Source organism: Benincasa hispida, chromosome 7, assembly GCF_009727055.1.
Source record: "Benincasa hispida cultivar B227 chromosome 7, ASM972705v1, whole genome shotgun sequence".
Taxonomy (NCBI): domain Eukaryota; kingdom Viridiplantae; phylum Streptophyta; class Magnoliopsida; order Cucurbitales; family Cucurbitaceae; genus Benincasa; species Benincasa hispida.
In genome coordinates this window covers 20,853,039-20,866,118 of record NC_052355.1, presented here as the reverse complement: position 1 = coordinate 20,866,118, position 13,080 = coordinate 20,853,039, and the positions used below count along the sequence as shown (strand labels likewise).

Here is a 13,080-nt window from a genome sequence, read left to right as displayed (position 1 = left end):
ACAATTTGTATAATAATATACTATCTTAAATATCAAACAATATATGTAATGTATATTTACATTTTCTAGTACATTACCTTTATATTTGATATATATTTGAGATCTAAATGCAAAGGTGGTCGATTTTTAGCTAGAAAAAATAGGAATATAGAAGAAAATAAATAAAGTCTCCTAAAATGAAGGTAACATTAATTTGAACAATCATTAAATGAATATCAACCAAAATTAATAAATAACAAAAATAAAGTCAAGATTAAAAAATGATGTTAATAAAAAAACAATTAAATATTTCAAAAATTTTGAAATAATGGTAAAAATGTTAAATTGGTCCAAAATTAAAACTAAAAAACTTTTAACGAAATAATGCAAAATCTAGGACATTTATGAACTATATATAGTGTATAGAGAACTTTTCGAGTAAAAATCTGAGAAATTGTGAGAAATAGCACGTTTAGGTTTTCACCTTACAAAACTAACACGTTTTTTGAAAACTCGTATAAATAGGTTTTCTCAGTTCATCTCAGGTGAGGTTGACCACTTAAGAAATCTACTTTTAACTTATCAATTATTTTGAGCCTTCTCAATAAGCTTGATTACCCACCGAGATTTGCTAATTTCTTTCCTGTAATCTTTCCAAATTTATACCAAATTTTATATTATTTTCAAATTTTCTCCGAATTCAATTATGTTTATTAAATATTATATCAAATTATTATACAATTTTTCAAATCTTTAGCATAATTTATGTTTCCACAATTATTTGAATTTCCAAAATTCAAAATGGATTTTTCAATTACCAAAATACATTTTCCAGATTGATTCAACATTTTTAAATTTGGGAAAAATCAATTTTTTCGAAAAATTGGGTAAGATTTGGGATATATATAGAATCTCGGTGTTAATTATACTCGAGATTTCACAAAAAAAAAAACTCAAATATATGAATTTTAATTTAATTATGCCTGAGATTTCACAAAGAAAGCTCAAATATAAAGAATCTCGATGTTATTTTGTCCGAGATTAACACCGAGATGCACATAATCTCAATGTATAATCTAGTGAGATGTACCGAGAAGGCTTCAGACAATCGATAAGTTGGAAAAAATTTATTTTTTTTTTTAACTAAAATCTCTTGATCGATCTCACTCGAAATAGACTGAAAAAAAATTATTTTTACGAGTTTTAAAAATATGCTAATTTTGTAAGGTGAAAACCTACGTGCTATTTTTGAAAATTTTTCTAAAAAGTCTATTCTTACCATGAAACTCCTCATCTAGCTGGATAGGTCGCCATTTCTTTCAAGAAACAAATCTATGTTTTTTCTACAATTATCTACTATAAAAGAAATAAAATATTGATTAAGTTACAAGTTTATTCCCTGAAATTTCTAAGTTTGTATAATAAAATGTTTAAGGCCCGTCAACTTTCAATTGTGTACAACAAGTTCTTAAACTTTAAAAATATTAGGTAGTTTCCTCAACTTTTAATTTTGTGCACAATAGACTTTTGACATATTAAAAATTTTTAAAAATTAATTATAGAATAGCAAAGTAGAAATTTATGTCTAATGGGCCCTTAGCTGTGTATATAAATTTTAAATAATGTTGACCGAGTTCATGATTTATGAAACACAAAATTGAAAATTCAATGACCTAATTAACAGAAAACTAAAAGTTGAACGTATTAGACAAAAGTTATGAAACATATGGGATAAACAATTAAAGTATAAAATTGAGAATCATGTCTAATGGAACTTAAACTTTCAATTTTGTAACTAGTAAATATGTAAAATCTAAGAAGTGTTTCTGTTAAGTAGGAAATGACCCATTATTTTTTTTTAAACAAAAAAAATAAAAACAATGAATATAAAAAATAAAAAAAAATAGAAACCTAATGAATATAAAACTTTTAGTGTTTGATAGGTTTTGAGTAAACGACCTGTTCCACATTTTTTACTGTTTTCAATCCTATAAGATACAAAAATGAAAATTTGAGAACCTATCAAACACTTTTCGTAACACCCCAGGCCTAGGATTCGGAATCCGGATTCGGTCCCTAATGGCCCCGGCATTCCCCTACGACCTGGTTATGTCATCCTCACTTGCCTCGAATGCTTCTAGAAGTGAAAGTTATCTCCACAAACCAACACGGGTCCTTTCAGGATGCTTTGTCCTCACTCACACCCAACATAGGATTGCTCCAAGCTAAGCACGTTTAGTTTTGAAGTTCTTATGATTGAGCCACCAAAAAAGGTGCATCTTGTTGATATAGGTAGTAACTTTTAATTCTTTTAAGCCTTTCTTAGTCATACTTTCATGTCTTCAAGATCCCTCTCATTCATATGTGATATCGGTTCATTCACGTACCCCTCCTGAACTCAGATCGTTACACTTTTTAAAGTACATTAATTAAATAGACATGTAGAAATCAAATGACGATAGTTGTGCCATGGATAAACTCGTGGCCTTGAAAGAAAAATCGACACGACCTCGATGCTAAATCGGCAAAATCAATTGCTCCCCAAGATTAATACCACTCTCGATTTTTTATGTGCACTTGTCAAAGAATGGATTGGAATTGATGGAAAAATGCTAAAAAAAACAGTAGAACTAGAGGAAAAACATATGAAGAAATATCAAATATTATGTTCTTTTTCCCTGCAACTAAGAGAACTTTTAAGAAAAAATAATTGAAGAATTAAATAAAACTGTTTTAGAATTAATTGAAGAATTAATTTTCCCACTAACTAATTATTGGAATCAATTTAAATAAACGGTAATAAAATTGTTAAAATAATTAATGAGAAATATATTAAAATTTAACTCATTTTTCAATTTTCTTTTGTTATAGGCCAAAAGACCAAAGTCATTCTCAACAACCCTCACGAATGACTCATTTTTTGGGCTCAAAATGTCAAATGACCCGCTAAAATAATGTCAATTGACCCTCTGCTTACATCATCACTATATCAGATTACGTAAATATCCTCATCTCTTTGTCTTCTTACCCTTTTACTGAACATTAAAACTAAACTAAAACTCTTCAAAGGTAATGGCTTGCAAAACCCATCATTTGAAATCCATCATTTAGGCTTATAAAATCTTCCATTGCCGCTGATAAATCGAATCTGATCGGAAAGTGATTTCAATATGTGCTGATTGTGTCTTAAACTGATTGGTAATGGGGATAGGGTGGGTCGTTCTGGGGTAAAAATATTGTGAACCTATGGGTTTTTTTTTTTTTGTTTTCCCTCCCAATGTGTTATTAGGTTGAAGACAAGTGGAAAGAGAGAATGTGAGTGAGACTAGCGAGAATGTCTAAAGAAAATATTTCCTAAAGTTGATAAAACTAAAGAAAGTGAGAGAGAGCGAGATATATGGAAGGAGATGGAGACAGAGCGAAAGTTATGAAGGAAGAAGGGGCGATAACAAGAGATATGGAGGGAGGGAGAGAGAGCGAGAGACATGGAGAGATATGAAGAGAAAGCGAAAGAGAGCAAGAGATATGGAAAGAGAAAGAGAGAGAGAGAAAGAGAGAAAGCGAGACATATAGAGGGAGAGAGAGTGAGAAAGAGAGATATGGAGAGAGCGAGAGCTATGGAGAGAGAGCAAGAGATATGGAGAGAGTGAAGCACATGGATGAGATGGATAAACGAGACCGACTAGAGCAAGACAGGCAAGAGAGAGAAGAAGATAACCCATTGTTCCATGGATATTTGCAAATAGATCATCAACGAGAGCAAGAGCAAGAGCAAATGCTTTTCCGCGTACGCGCGAGTATATTTTGGTAATATCACCCAAATTTGGTCATTCGACATTTTTTTTTTCAAAAAATGAGTCATTTGACATTTTCGACCCAATTTTTAGGTCATTCGTACAAATTCCCCCTTAACTATTTGAATGGATGTATAGTGAAGTAGGGCAACAACTTTGTTAGAAAGAGTGAGTTACCTTTTGAACTTTCAATAACTATGGTTGAAACCTCCACTACATATTTTACTATATAAATTTTCTTGATTTTGCGATACAAAGCATGCTATTTAAGGCCATGCACATAAACCTTGGATCTGCCTGAAAGCTCTAGAAAGAGACCTTTAAACTCTTTCATTGAAAGCGACCACACCTTCACCTTCACATTTGTTGCTTCATCAAGTCTATCGCAATAGACAACTCAAAAACTGAGCTATGAAAACTTCACATCTAGTCTATAACATAACCAACTTCATCAAGTCTATCGAAGACAAACCACTCAAAAACTGAGTTATGAAGATTTTACAATTATCCATCAAGCCCATATCAGAACCGCCCGAAGAAAGAGCTATGGAACTTTTAAGGGTTTAGTTCTATCCATCAAGTCCCGTACTAAGGCCGCCCAAAAAAAGGACTATGAAGTTTTTATGGGTTTGAGTCTCATGCACACTGAGGATTCTTGAATTTTCTCCTTGTTAGGCTTTGGTTAGAGGATTCGTCAAATTTTTCTCAACCTTCACAAAATTTAAGGAGATAACTCCATCTTTCCACCATTGTCTTTCCACCATTGCTTCACGACTCTATGACTGAGGTGTATATATATCTCATTTGACGATTATACACACTATTCTTGACAATTCTATCGCAAGCATATATGACAATCAATATAAATCAATCCACTAATTTACTCATCATAAAGTGAAAACTCAATATGCTGAGTTGTCTCCAAAACTCCTCATAACCATTTCGAAAAGAATTAAATAATATATATAGATATATTTGGACAATAACTTAAGTTATTCTGCCAAATATCTACTTTCCATCTTTATTAATTTTACTTCTCAATTTGGAGAATCAATCCTAATTTTAGATCATGCTTAGCAAAGCATCCATAACTTCTCAAAAGCATTCCATTTTTTTTTTACCCATTTTATAGAAAAGTTTCTAGTACATCTTAATATTTGCAACTTTCATGTAGCAATTGGTATGTCCTTAGAATATATATTATTCATGGATCATACTATTCTCAATTGCTTCTTCTAGCATTCTTACACTAGAATTTTTTCTCACCTTTATAAAAAAAATATCATAATTGTTATTGGGGGAAAATGAAGGTACCTGATTTATAAATCCAATACCAAAATCAAGTAAAATCCAACAAAGAATCACCATCCAGCAGCCTTTAACAAAGTCATGGCAATCACATTATTTATGATCCAAGATGTAGATATTTGACCTTGGATAAACTCACTGCCTTGAAAGCAAGATCGATGCAACCTCGGTGTTAAATCACCAAAGTCGATTGCTCCCCAAGGTTAACACAACTCCCGATCTTTGATGTGCACTCGTCAGAGAACGAATTGGAATCAAAGGAAAAAATGTTTAGATCTAGAGGAAAAACATATGAAGAAAGACCAAACATTCTCTCTCTTTTTTTTTTCACAACTAAGAAGACTTTTAAGGAAAAATAATTGAAGAAATAAATGAAAACTGTTTTAGAATTAACTGACAAGTTAATTTTCCACTAATTAATTCTTGGAATTAATTTAAATAAATGCTAATAAAACTATTAAAATAATTAAAGAGAAAGGTATTAAAAATTAACTCATTTTTCATTTTTCTTTTGCTATGAACCAAAAACCCAAAGTCATTCCCAACCAGACAAATGAAACTAAACTTATAATTTAAGTTAAAAGTTCATTCTTCTTCACAAATATGGAAAGGTGGTGAAGTTTGGGGAATATTGATGAATTGACCCAAATTTTTGGGGCAAATAAAATTTAACCCACTTATCATTACTAATGAAAAAATAAGTTATATCTACCAATATTACTCATCAATATGGAAAAAATTATGTACATGTAAAGAGATTATTTCAGCAAACCTCTCAACATGTAAAAGAATTTCTTATTGTCAACTTTGAAACGTTGTTCCACCTATTCAAAACACGATTCAAACATCATCAACTCGACAGTGAAAATCAGGTGTGTATAGGACACAGCATTCTATTGAAATGGAGTGTACGTATAGATGATCGAGGCGAGAGCAAAAAAACGAAGGGAGGACGTGAGAATGAGAAGTATGATAGGAAAAGCAAGATTGAAAGTTTTTTATAGAATCCTCAACCAGAGTGCAAGCTAGACAAGAAACACGAGCAAGAGAAAAACGAATAGAGGACATGAGAACAAGAAGAATATGTATGAGAGCAAAAGCACGATCGAAATTAGTAGCGTTAAATTTCAATGAACAAATAAAAAAGAGGTTTCTCTTTCAAAACCCTTCCCCCCACCCTCCTCTCTTTTGCATGGTTCCTCTCTCGATCCCATCTCCCTCAATCCATCTCTCATGCCCAAGGTGCCTCCGCCCTCCAATGACGTCAGGCTGCAGTACCGTCCTCCTCACATCGCCAGTAAGTGTTATTGTTCTCTATCTCTCTCTCTCAAAATAATAATAATAATAAAGAAAGAAATAAAATTCTTACTTGTCAAGATGAAACATCATAGCTAAGATCTCTAAATCTCTTCATTAGGTTTGACTTGTACTCGTTCACTTTCATATCTTCAGCCGAATCTGGAGTAGATTTAATAACCAAGATTGCCCCTGCTTTATGCAAGGCACCAACAGCTTCATCTGAAAAATATAACAAAGGAGAAAACTAAGTATGAAAAATGAATGTTTCAAAATGGATGTAAAACCACCAACATCGTCGCTGTTTCTAGGCATATTAGGAAGCTCTAAATCATTGTGTTAGTTTCAAGATTAAGACTCAACTGGCCAAAGCGAGCATGGCTCAACATGCATATCACAAACCCAAATGAGTTAATGATATTTATGTACTTGAATCCTAAGTGAATAAGACGAACTAAAGTTTAAATAATAAATTAAAGTAATATATGAGTATATTAGAATTTGAACCTGAATGTGAGATGGCATGTAAAGCCTTCAAAGCTTCCTTACGTGTCCGGTCATCTTTGGCAGCCCCGAGCATGTTTAAGAGCTCTTGAGCGCCACCTATCTCCACTATTTTCATCCTTCTTTCATCTGTAATTGCAAAGAAAGTATACCATAAACTCAACAAGGCTTTCCCTGACTATAAAGGCAGTTATGATTCTTAAAGTTACCAATAAAAGTGCAATCAGGTTTCAGGTAAAACTAGAGACAGACTGTCTAAACTTTTGATGTTTTCTAGTTAGACTTCTAAATTGGCAAATTTTGATCAAATGCACCAGGAAAAAGTTTGAAAAAGTGTCATTAGAACTTAGCAAGCAAAAGCTGCAAAATGTATTTCAGTTAAAGGTCAATTTTCTAAGGTAGAAAGAGTGCAAATCTATGATCCCTTCTTGAAAGATGCTTCTTTTATCTTCCAATGCAGCATTTTACACTTCTCTAAGTTGCAGTACAAAAGAGCTTCATCTTCAATTTGAAAATCTTCGCTTTAGCTACCGTTGTATGTATTTATGTTGGTGTCAAGATTACTGAATCTCAATAAAAGAAAAAGGTCTTAAAATATTTTTATATAGAATCCTGGGGAGAAAATGGGATGGGTTAACAAGATCTACCATAGAAAGAGAGCAGGCATGGCATTGTTGACCCCAGGAAAAGTTCCAACAACATATAAAAGTATGAGATAAGTTTAACAATCAATAGTTTCAAAAGATATAACCATTTTAGGAGAGGAAAATAAGAGGAGGTAGGTAGAAGTACCATCAATCGAAAAGCGAGCCAATCTAGACGCTCCCATCCTCTTAAACAATGGATCTTTAACTTGCAAGAGCGATACGGATTGCTGCAACAAGTTATCCCCTGTAAGAACAAATTTAACTCAAGATAACACCGTGAAAGATTTGAAAACTAGAAACACTTCACATCCAAAGAAATCAAAAAGCAATTAGGAGACAGAATTTCTGACCCATGTATGGAAAAATCTGGTAACCAATAAATGTCGCAGTCCCAGCAAAGATTAGCTTTAATAACCATCCTACTTTTCTTTCCGCCTCTTTCTCAATCTCTGAAATTAACTAAAATCTCAATCAGGCGTTCAAAAACAATGACAATAAGCATGGAACTCATCTAGTTACTTTTGCAGATTGCAAATATCCCTTTTAGATTGGAGAGTAAGTTATATCACAATATCATTCTTAAAAAATTACCAGAACTGTAATTTAAAATTTTAAAAATTTAAAAATTTAAAAAAAAAAAAAAAAAAAAAAACCCACAAATGTACTGTCCCCCAGCACTTAGTAGTTAGAACCAAGTATAAAATCCATCGACATAATAAAAATTGATAAATTATTCAAAATACCCCTGAAAATAAGACGAAAAAGTTTGTGTATGTTTATTTATTGCTTAAGTGAAGAAATCTAAACATGTAAGAAGTAAATTTAGGAGTTAAGGTTAGCAAAAAAAGCATAGATGAAATAACAACAAATTGGGGGCGTGAAGTTGATTGGAGGAAGAGGACAATAGGTATGGTTGACAAATGCATCATTTTTCTTTATTCTTTTCCATGTATGTGTTTAGAATTGTTCACGACAAAAATATACAAAGGTTGTTTTGAAACAAACTTCAAACTTGATTAAAATGAAACTTTTCAAAGCTTTGGATATAAATGAAACCAACCCCATCAGGGGATTTTTGGATAACTTAACCAATAATAATCCATTCATATTATCATAAATCAAATGAACAACATCAACGTTACAGATCAACCAGTATTGCTAATATATTGTACAAATATTGCTGAAAATTAAAATGCCAAAAAATTATCAACAATGGCAACATAAATACTAACAATAATATTCGTAACTTAATCAACAAATCTAAAATACTTAATCATGTCAACATCCCTACTTCAGTGACATTTATATCTAGGTTTTCACAGAATCCTTAATTGAGGGCTTGAAATTCCTATTCTAAGGAATTCTTTAAATCCCATTTAAAGTGCATCATCTAAGCGACCAAACAATCCATTTCTTCAGATAACAGAAAAGGAGTCGATCATTTTCAAAGAAAATCAACTGAGCCAAGAATTACCTCTTTCGTCGTAAGCTGAAAAAGTGCGAAATTGCAGGGTTCGCACAGGTTCCCTTCTGCACAGATGCTGAAACTAATTTAAGTAAGGGGAAGAACCATGGACGAAAATTCTCAAAATAGGAAGTTGGAGAGAGAGGAGAATTTTACAGTGGTTAGCTTTGATGCGATTATGCGCATGGTGAAGAACAAAGAATCGGCCACCGGCTCCGGCCTCCGCCACTGTGGGTCTGACTCCGTTTGTGAAATGCGACCTGCTCCGTCGCCGTTACGGATTTATGGCTTTGAGTTTTGGGCCGACTATGAAATGACCCAATTTCAAAAAACAAAATTTTAAAATCCAAACTAAATGAGGGAAAAAAAAAGAAAAAAGAAAAAAGAAAAAGGAAAAAAAGAAAGGTTAAACAGCAAACCTGAACTTTCATAAAAGTGTGCGACTAAATTTTAGTTAGAAGCTGTATTTTCATTTTCAAATTTATAACCATTAGTTCCTAAATTTTAATAAATAATGGTCATTTGTATTTTAAAATAATTTTTGAAGTGTATTTTCAACTGCTTTTGTCAAAAGTGTTTAAATAAAAATGAGTTTTTTTCTTTTTAAAAAATCTCAAGTCAATCCAAATGGGTTCTTGGTCTTTATAGTTTGTAAATAAACTTGATTATCGATAAGTTTATCAATCTATGCCTTATGAAATTTCATTAAATCATATTAATATTTTTCACGATAAGGATTAAATTGTTGATTGTTAAATTTTAAGGACTAAATTGTTACAAAATTGAAAATATAAAGACTAAATTGTTATAAAATTGAAAGTATAAGGATTAAATTGTTGTCAACTAAAGTTTAGGGACTAAATTGGAAAGTTCAACAATCAAAGATTTTTTAACCATATATTTAATAGTTTTGAAAAGAAAAGATTTTCAACTTTTACCGCTCTTAAACTTTCAATTTTATTAAATAAAACTCAATTTTTGTTAACAAAAAGTAGTCTTAAAAGCTTCTATCAAGGTTTAAAATGTCGATATCAATGAAAATATTTAGGTCCAAATTTTACGGAAATTACTATAAAAATATCAATAAAAGATCGATTTTGATGGATATTTCTAGAAAATATATGAAAATAAAATATTTAAAAATAAATTTATATTAATAAATAAACATTTTATGATTTTCAAACAAGTTAACATGTCTATATTTATATTATATTTATAACAGTGGCATATAGATGCTTAATGTTTATGTTAAATGGATTTTTTTATGATATAATAGAAATATCGATTCACCCCACGTCGATGTCGAATCCATAAGAATATGAAAATATCGATGAAAATATTGACATATCGACGAAAAGCTAATGTTATGGTTTCTAAAATTCACATGTTTTTATAATACTAGGTTCTTCATGTATTTAAATTTGATTAATGCATAAATTAATCATTATTAACTTTTTCAAAACTTACCAATTTTAATAAAAATCTAGCGGTTGATCAATCATATGTAGAGTGGAGATTTAGATTTCTAATCTTTTGGCCAATAATACATATTTAATATCAGTTCTTCCTCTTTTGTTTTTTTGGGTACCCTTGTTTACTTCTATTTAAAATCTTATCAAATTTATGTAATATCTATGTCCTTGAACACCTGCTATCAATTTTCTTAAATTTTTTAGGGTACATTTAGCATGCAAAGTTAAGTTGAATAATGTATCTAGTCTAATTTTTGTAACCAAAAAGTACGAATTTTTTATGGCTTTTCTTTGTTTAACTTTTTGTTCCACCGTTCAACTACACAAATATTTTTCCAACTTTTTAACACTATGTTGAGATGTGAATCAAAAGCCTTCAAATATATTTTACAATTTCTTACATATGACTATTACATTTGATGTAGATAAAATACTATTTATATATATATATATATATATAATCTTACATCCATATTTGTATAGAAATTCATTTATATTGCTAAAATTTATTCGTATAATACTTAAGAATACTTTTGTTTGTTTTTTAGAAAAATAATAAACTAATAGTAGTGATAATTTTAAAATTTATTAAAAGTATATGAACTACACACGAATGAAACTCAAAATACAAGAATCAAAATATATTTTAACTTAAATTATTTTTTTAAGTAATAGGTTCGCCAATCTTAGAACTAAACTATCTCTCACACTAACTTCTAATCGCCTCCCATCTACTAGATTACCCTACTCTAAAAAATATATTTAAAAAACTATTACTTTCAACTTTTAATTTTAAAACGTTTTGTCAATTTATTTCAAAAATTAATTTTATCAATTAAAATATTTTTTAACAAAATCTTATTAGATATCCATAAGGTCATCACCTCCACTTTTATTATTCCTAATTTGATACTATGTACGTTGCATGTATTGTGTAAAATTTAAAAAGAAAACTTATAAGATTTTTTAATAATACAACCTTGATTCATGAGATAGTTTTATTCTTTAAATAAGTCATAAAAAAACATTTTAAAATTTTGGCTATTTGGTGAAGAAAAATAAAAACTATTTTAATTAAGTTTAAAATGTATTATTAAAAATATATAAATTAAACATTTTTAAAAGAACATATAAATTAATATATTTTGTACTAATTTTTTTAAAAAAATTGTGATAACCATCTTAGTAAAAAAAAAATATTTAAAAAAATTGTGCTTACTTGGATAAAAAATGTAATTGGTATTTTAATTTGGATGATTTGATTTTTTTTAATTTTAAACTTTAATTTAAAAGATTTTTTTTTTTTTTTTGAAAACTAAACAATACCTTAATAAAGAAATCGAATGTGTGAAAAAAAACACAAATGATGTTAACTTTTTTTTTTTTTTTTAATAAAATGAATATGGACATAGATTTACCCAAAAAATGTATAAAAAAATTGAAGCAAAATTATTCAAAATTATTAAAATTAGTTAAAAAAAAAAAAAAAAAAAAAAGAGGATTAAATAGTGGATGAAAAATTGAGGCTTAATTTAGCCTTTCAAATATTAGTTTTATTTTATTTTGAAATGTTTGAATTGGTTAATGTGATAGGACAATTTTTTTTTGTATTGGTTAATCTGGTGGTTGATAAATTTTTTTAATAAAAAATTAATGTAAAAATTGGAAATTAAATCTAAAAATTATTTAAAAATAATAAAATAATAAAATTTTAAAATGATAAATAGATAGTGTTACCAATGATTTAATCTTTATAATTAAAATAAAAATGCTTCACATATCAATTTAACTATCAAATAAAAGGGACAAATCATTTGATTGTATCTTTCTAACTTTTATTTTTATTTTTTTAATTTTAATTTAAACAAATATTTTTTCCCTAACCTAAAAATAAAAATAAAAAATTATTATAAATCAAATCGAATCAGGTTCAGTTCAAAAGCCGAAACCTAACTAAATTGGTTTTTAATGGTTCCTCCTTGTTGTAAACCGACCACTTCAGTCCATATAAAACCTATGTGATTCAACATGTAATTGGGCCCTGCATCGAAGATGTAACAGAACACATAGTGGGACGATTGGAGGGGAAATTTAGCATAGAGTAAATTTGGTAGCCATGTGGCAGAGAGATGCTTGGAAATTGGTCAACAAAACCCAAAATCATTATGGAATTTATATAATTTGTTTACCAAACACCTATTAATTAGATACAAAATTGAAAAAAAAATATATGTGTATTTTTTTTCAATTTAAGGATGAAAAAAATTAGTAAAATGTATCGATGTTTATTCCTCGATTCTCTAAATCCAATAGTATAACATTCTAAAATTTTAGATGAATTTAAATGGAATATTTAAGTTATTGAGTTATGCGCACTTCTTTCCTCGTTGGTTTTGCGTCACAGTTAGTCCTCGATATTTTCACAAGATATTTTCACAGAATTCTTCTTCTCTATGAATTCTTCTTCTTCCTTCATAGTTTTTCAAGCATATCAGTTCTGAAGGGTGTGAGTTTTTCGATCGGTTACCGTGCAACTGACAATTTTTTTCTTCTAGGCTGTTTTAATGACATGGCAATTCTATAGAACTGTTTGCACATTTAGGCAGAGTCGCAAA

General features: G+C 29.7%; 1 protein-coding gene across 2 annotated transcripts; it reads right to left on the bottom strand.

The window, feature by feature from the left end:
• Positions 1 to 6,049: 6,049 nt before the first annotated feature.
• LOC120081166 lies at positions 6,050 to 9,310 on the bottom strand. Of its 2 annotated transcripts, none has more exons than XM_039035849.1 (6): positions 9,150 to 9,310; positions 9,003 to 9,069; positions 7,879 to 7,977; positions 7,674 to 7,772; positions 6,885 to 7,010; positions 6,050 to 6,599 (listed from the first exon to the last, which is right to left on the bottom strand). In XM_039035849.1, exons 1-6 carry the CDS (start codon positions 9,177 to 9,179, stop codon positions 6,454 to 6,456), a joined length of 567 nt encoding a protein of 188 aa, XP_038891777.1. In that variant the 5' UTR covers positions 9,180 to 9,310; the 3' UTR covers positions 6,050 to 6,453. The 2 variants fall into 2 exon arrangements, with proteins under 2 accessions (XP_038891777.1, XP_038891779.1); XM_039035851.1 differs by having other exon boundaries at positions 9,003 to 9,058; positions 9,150 to 9,248.
• Between the last annotated feature and the right edge of the window lie 3,770 nt (positions 9,311 to 13,080).

Excerpts from the sequence above, each read along its gene's own strand:
- LOC120081166 (XM_039035849.1), bottom strand. The coding sequence starts at position 9,179 with ATGCGCATAATCGCATCAAAGCTAACCACT. Across the intron at positions 9,070-9,149 it reads TCGCATCAAAGCTAACCACT|CATCTGTGCAGAAGGGAACC; the intron begins GTAAAATTCTCC and ends AATTAGTTTCAG. Across the intron at positions 7,978-9,002 it reads TTCAGCTTACGACGAAAGAG|AGATTGAGAAAGAGGCGGAA; the intron begins GTAATTCTTGGC and ends AGTTAATTTCAG.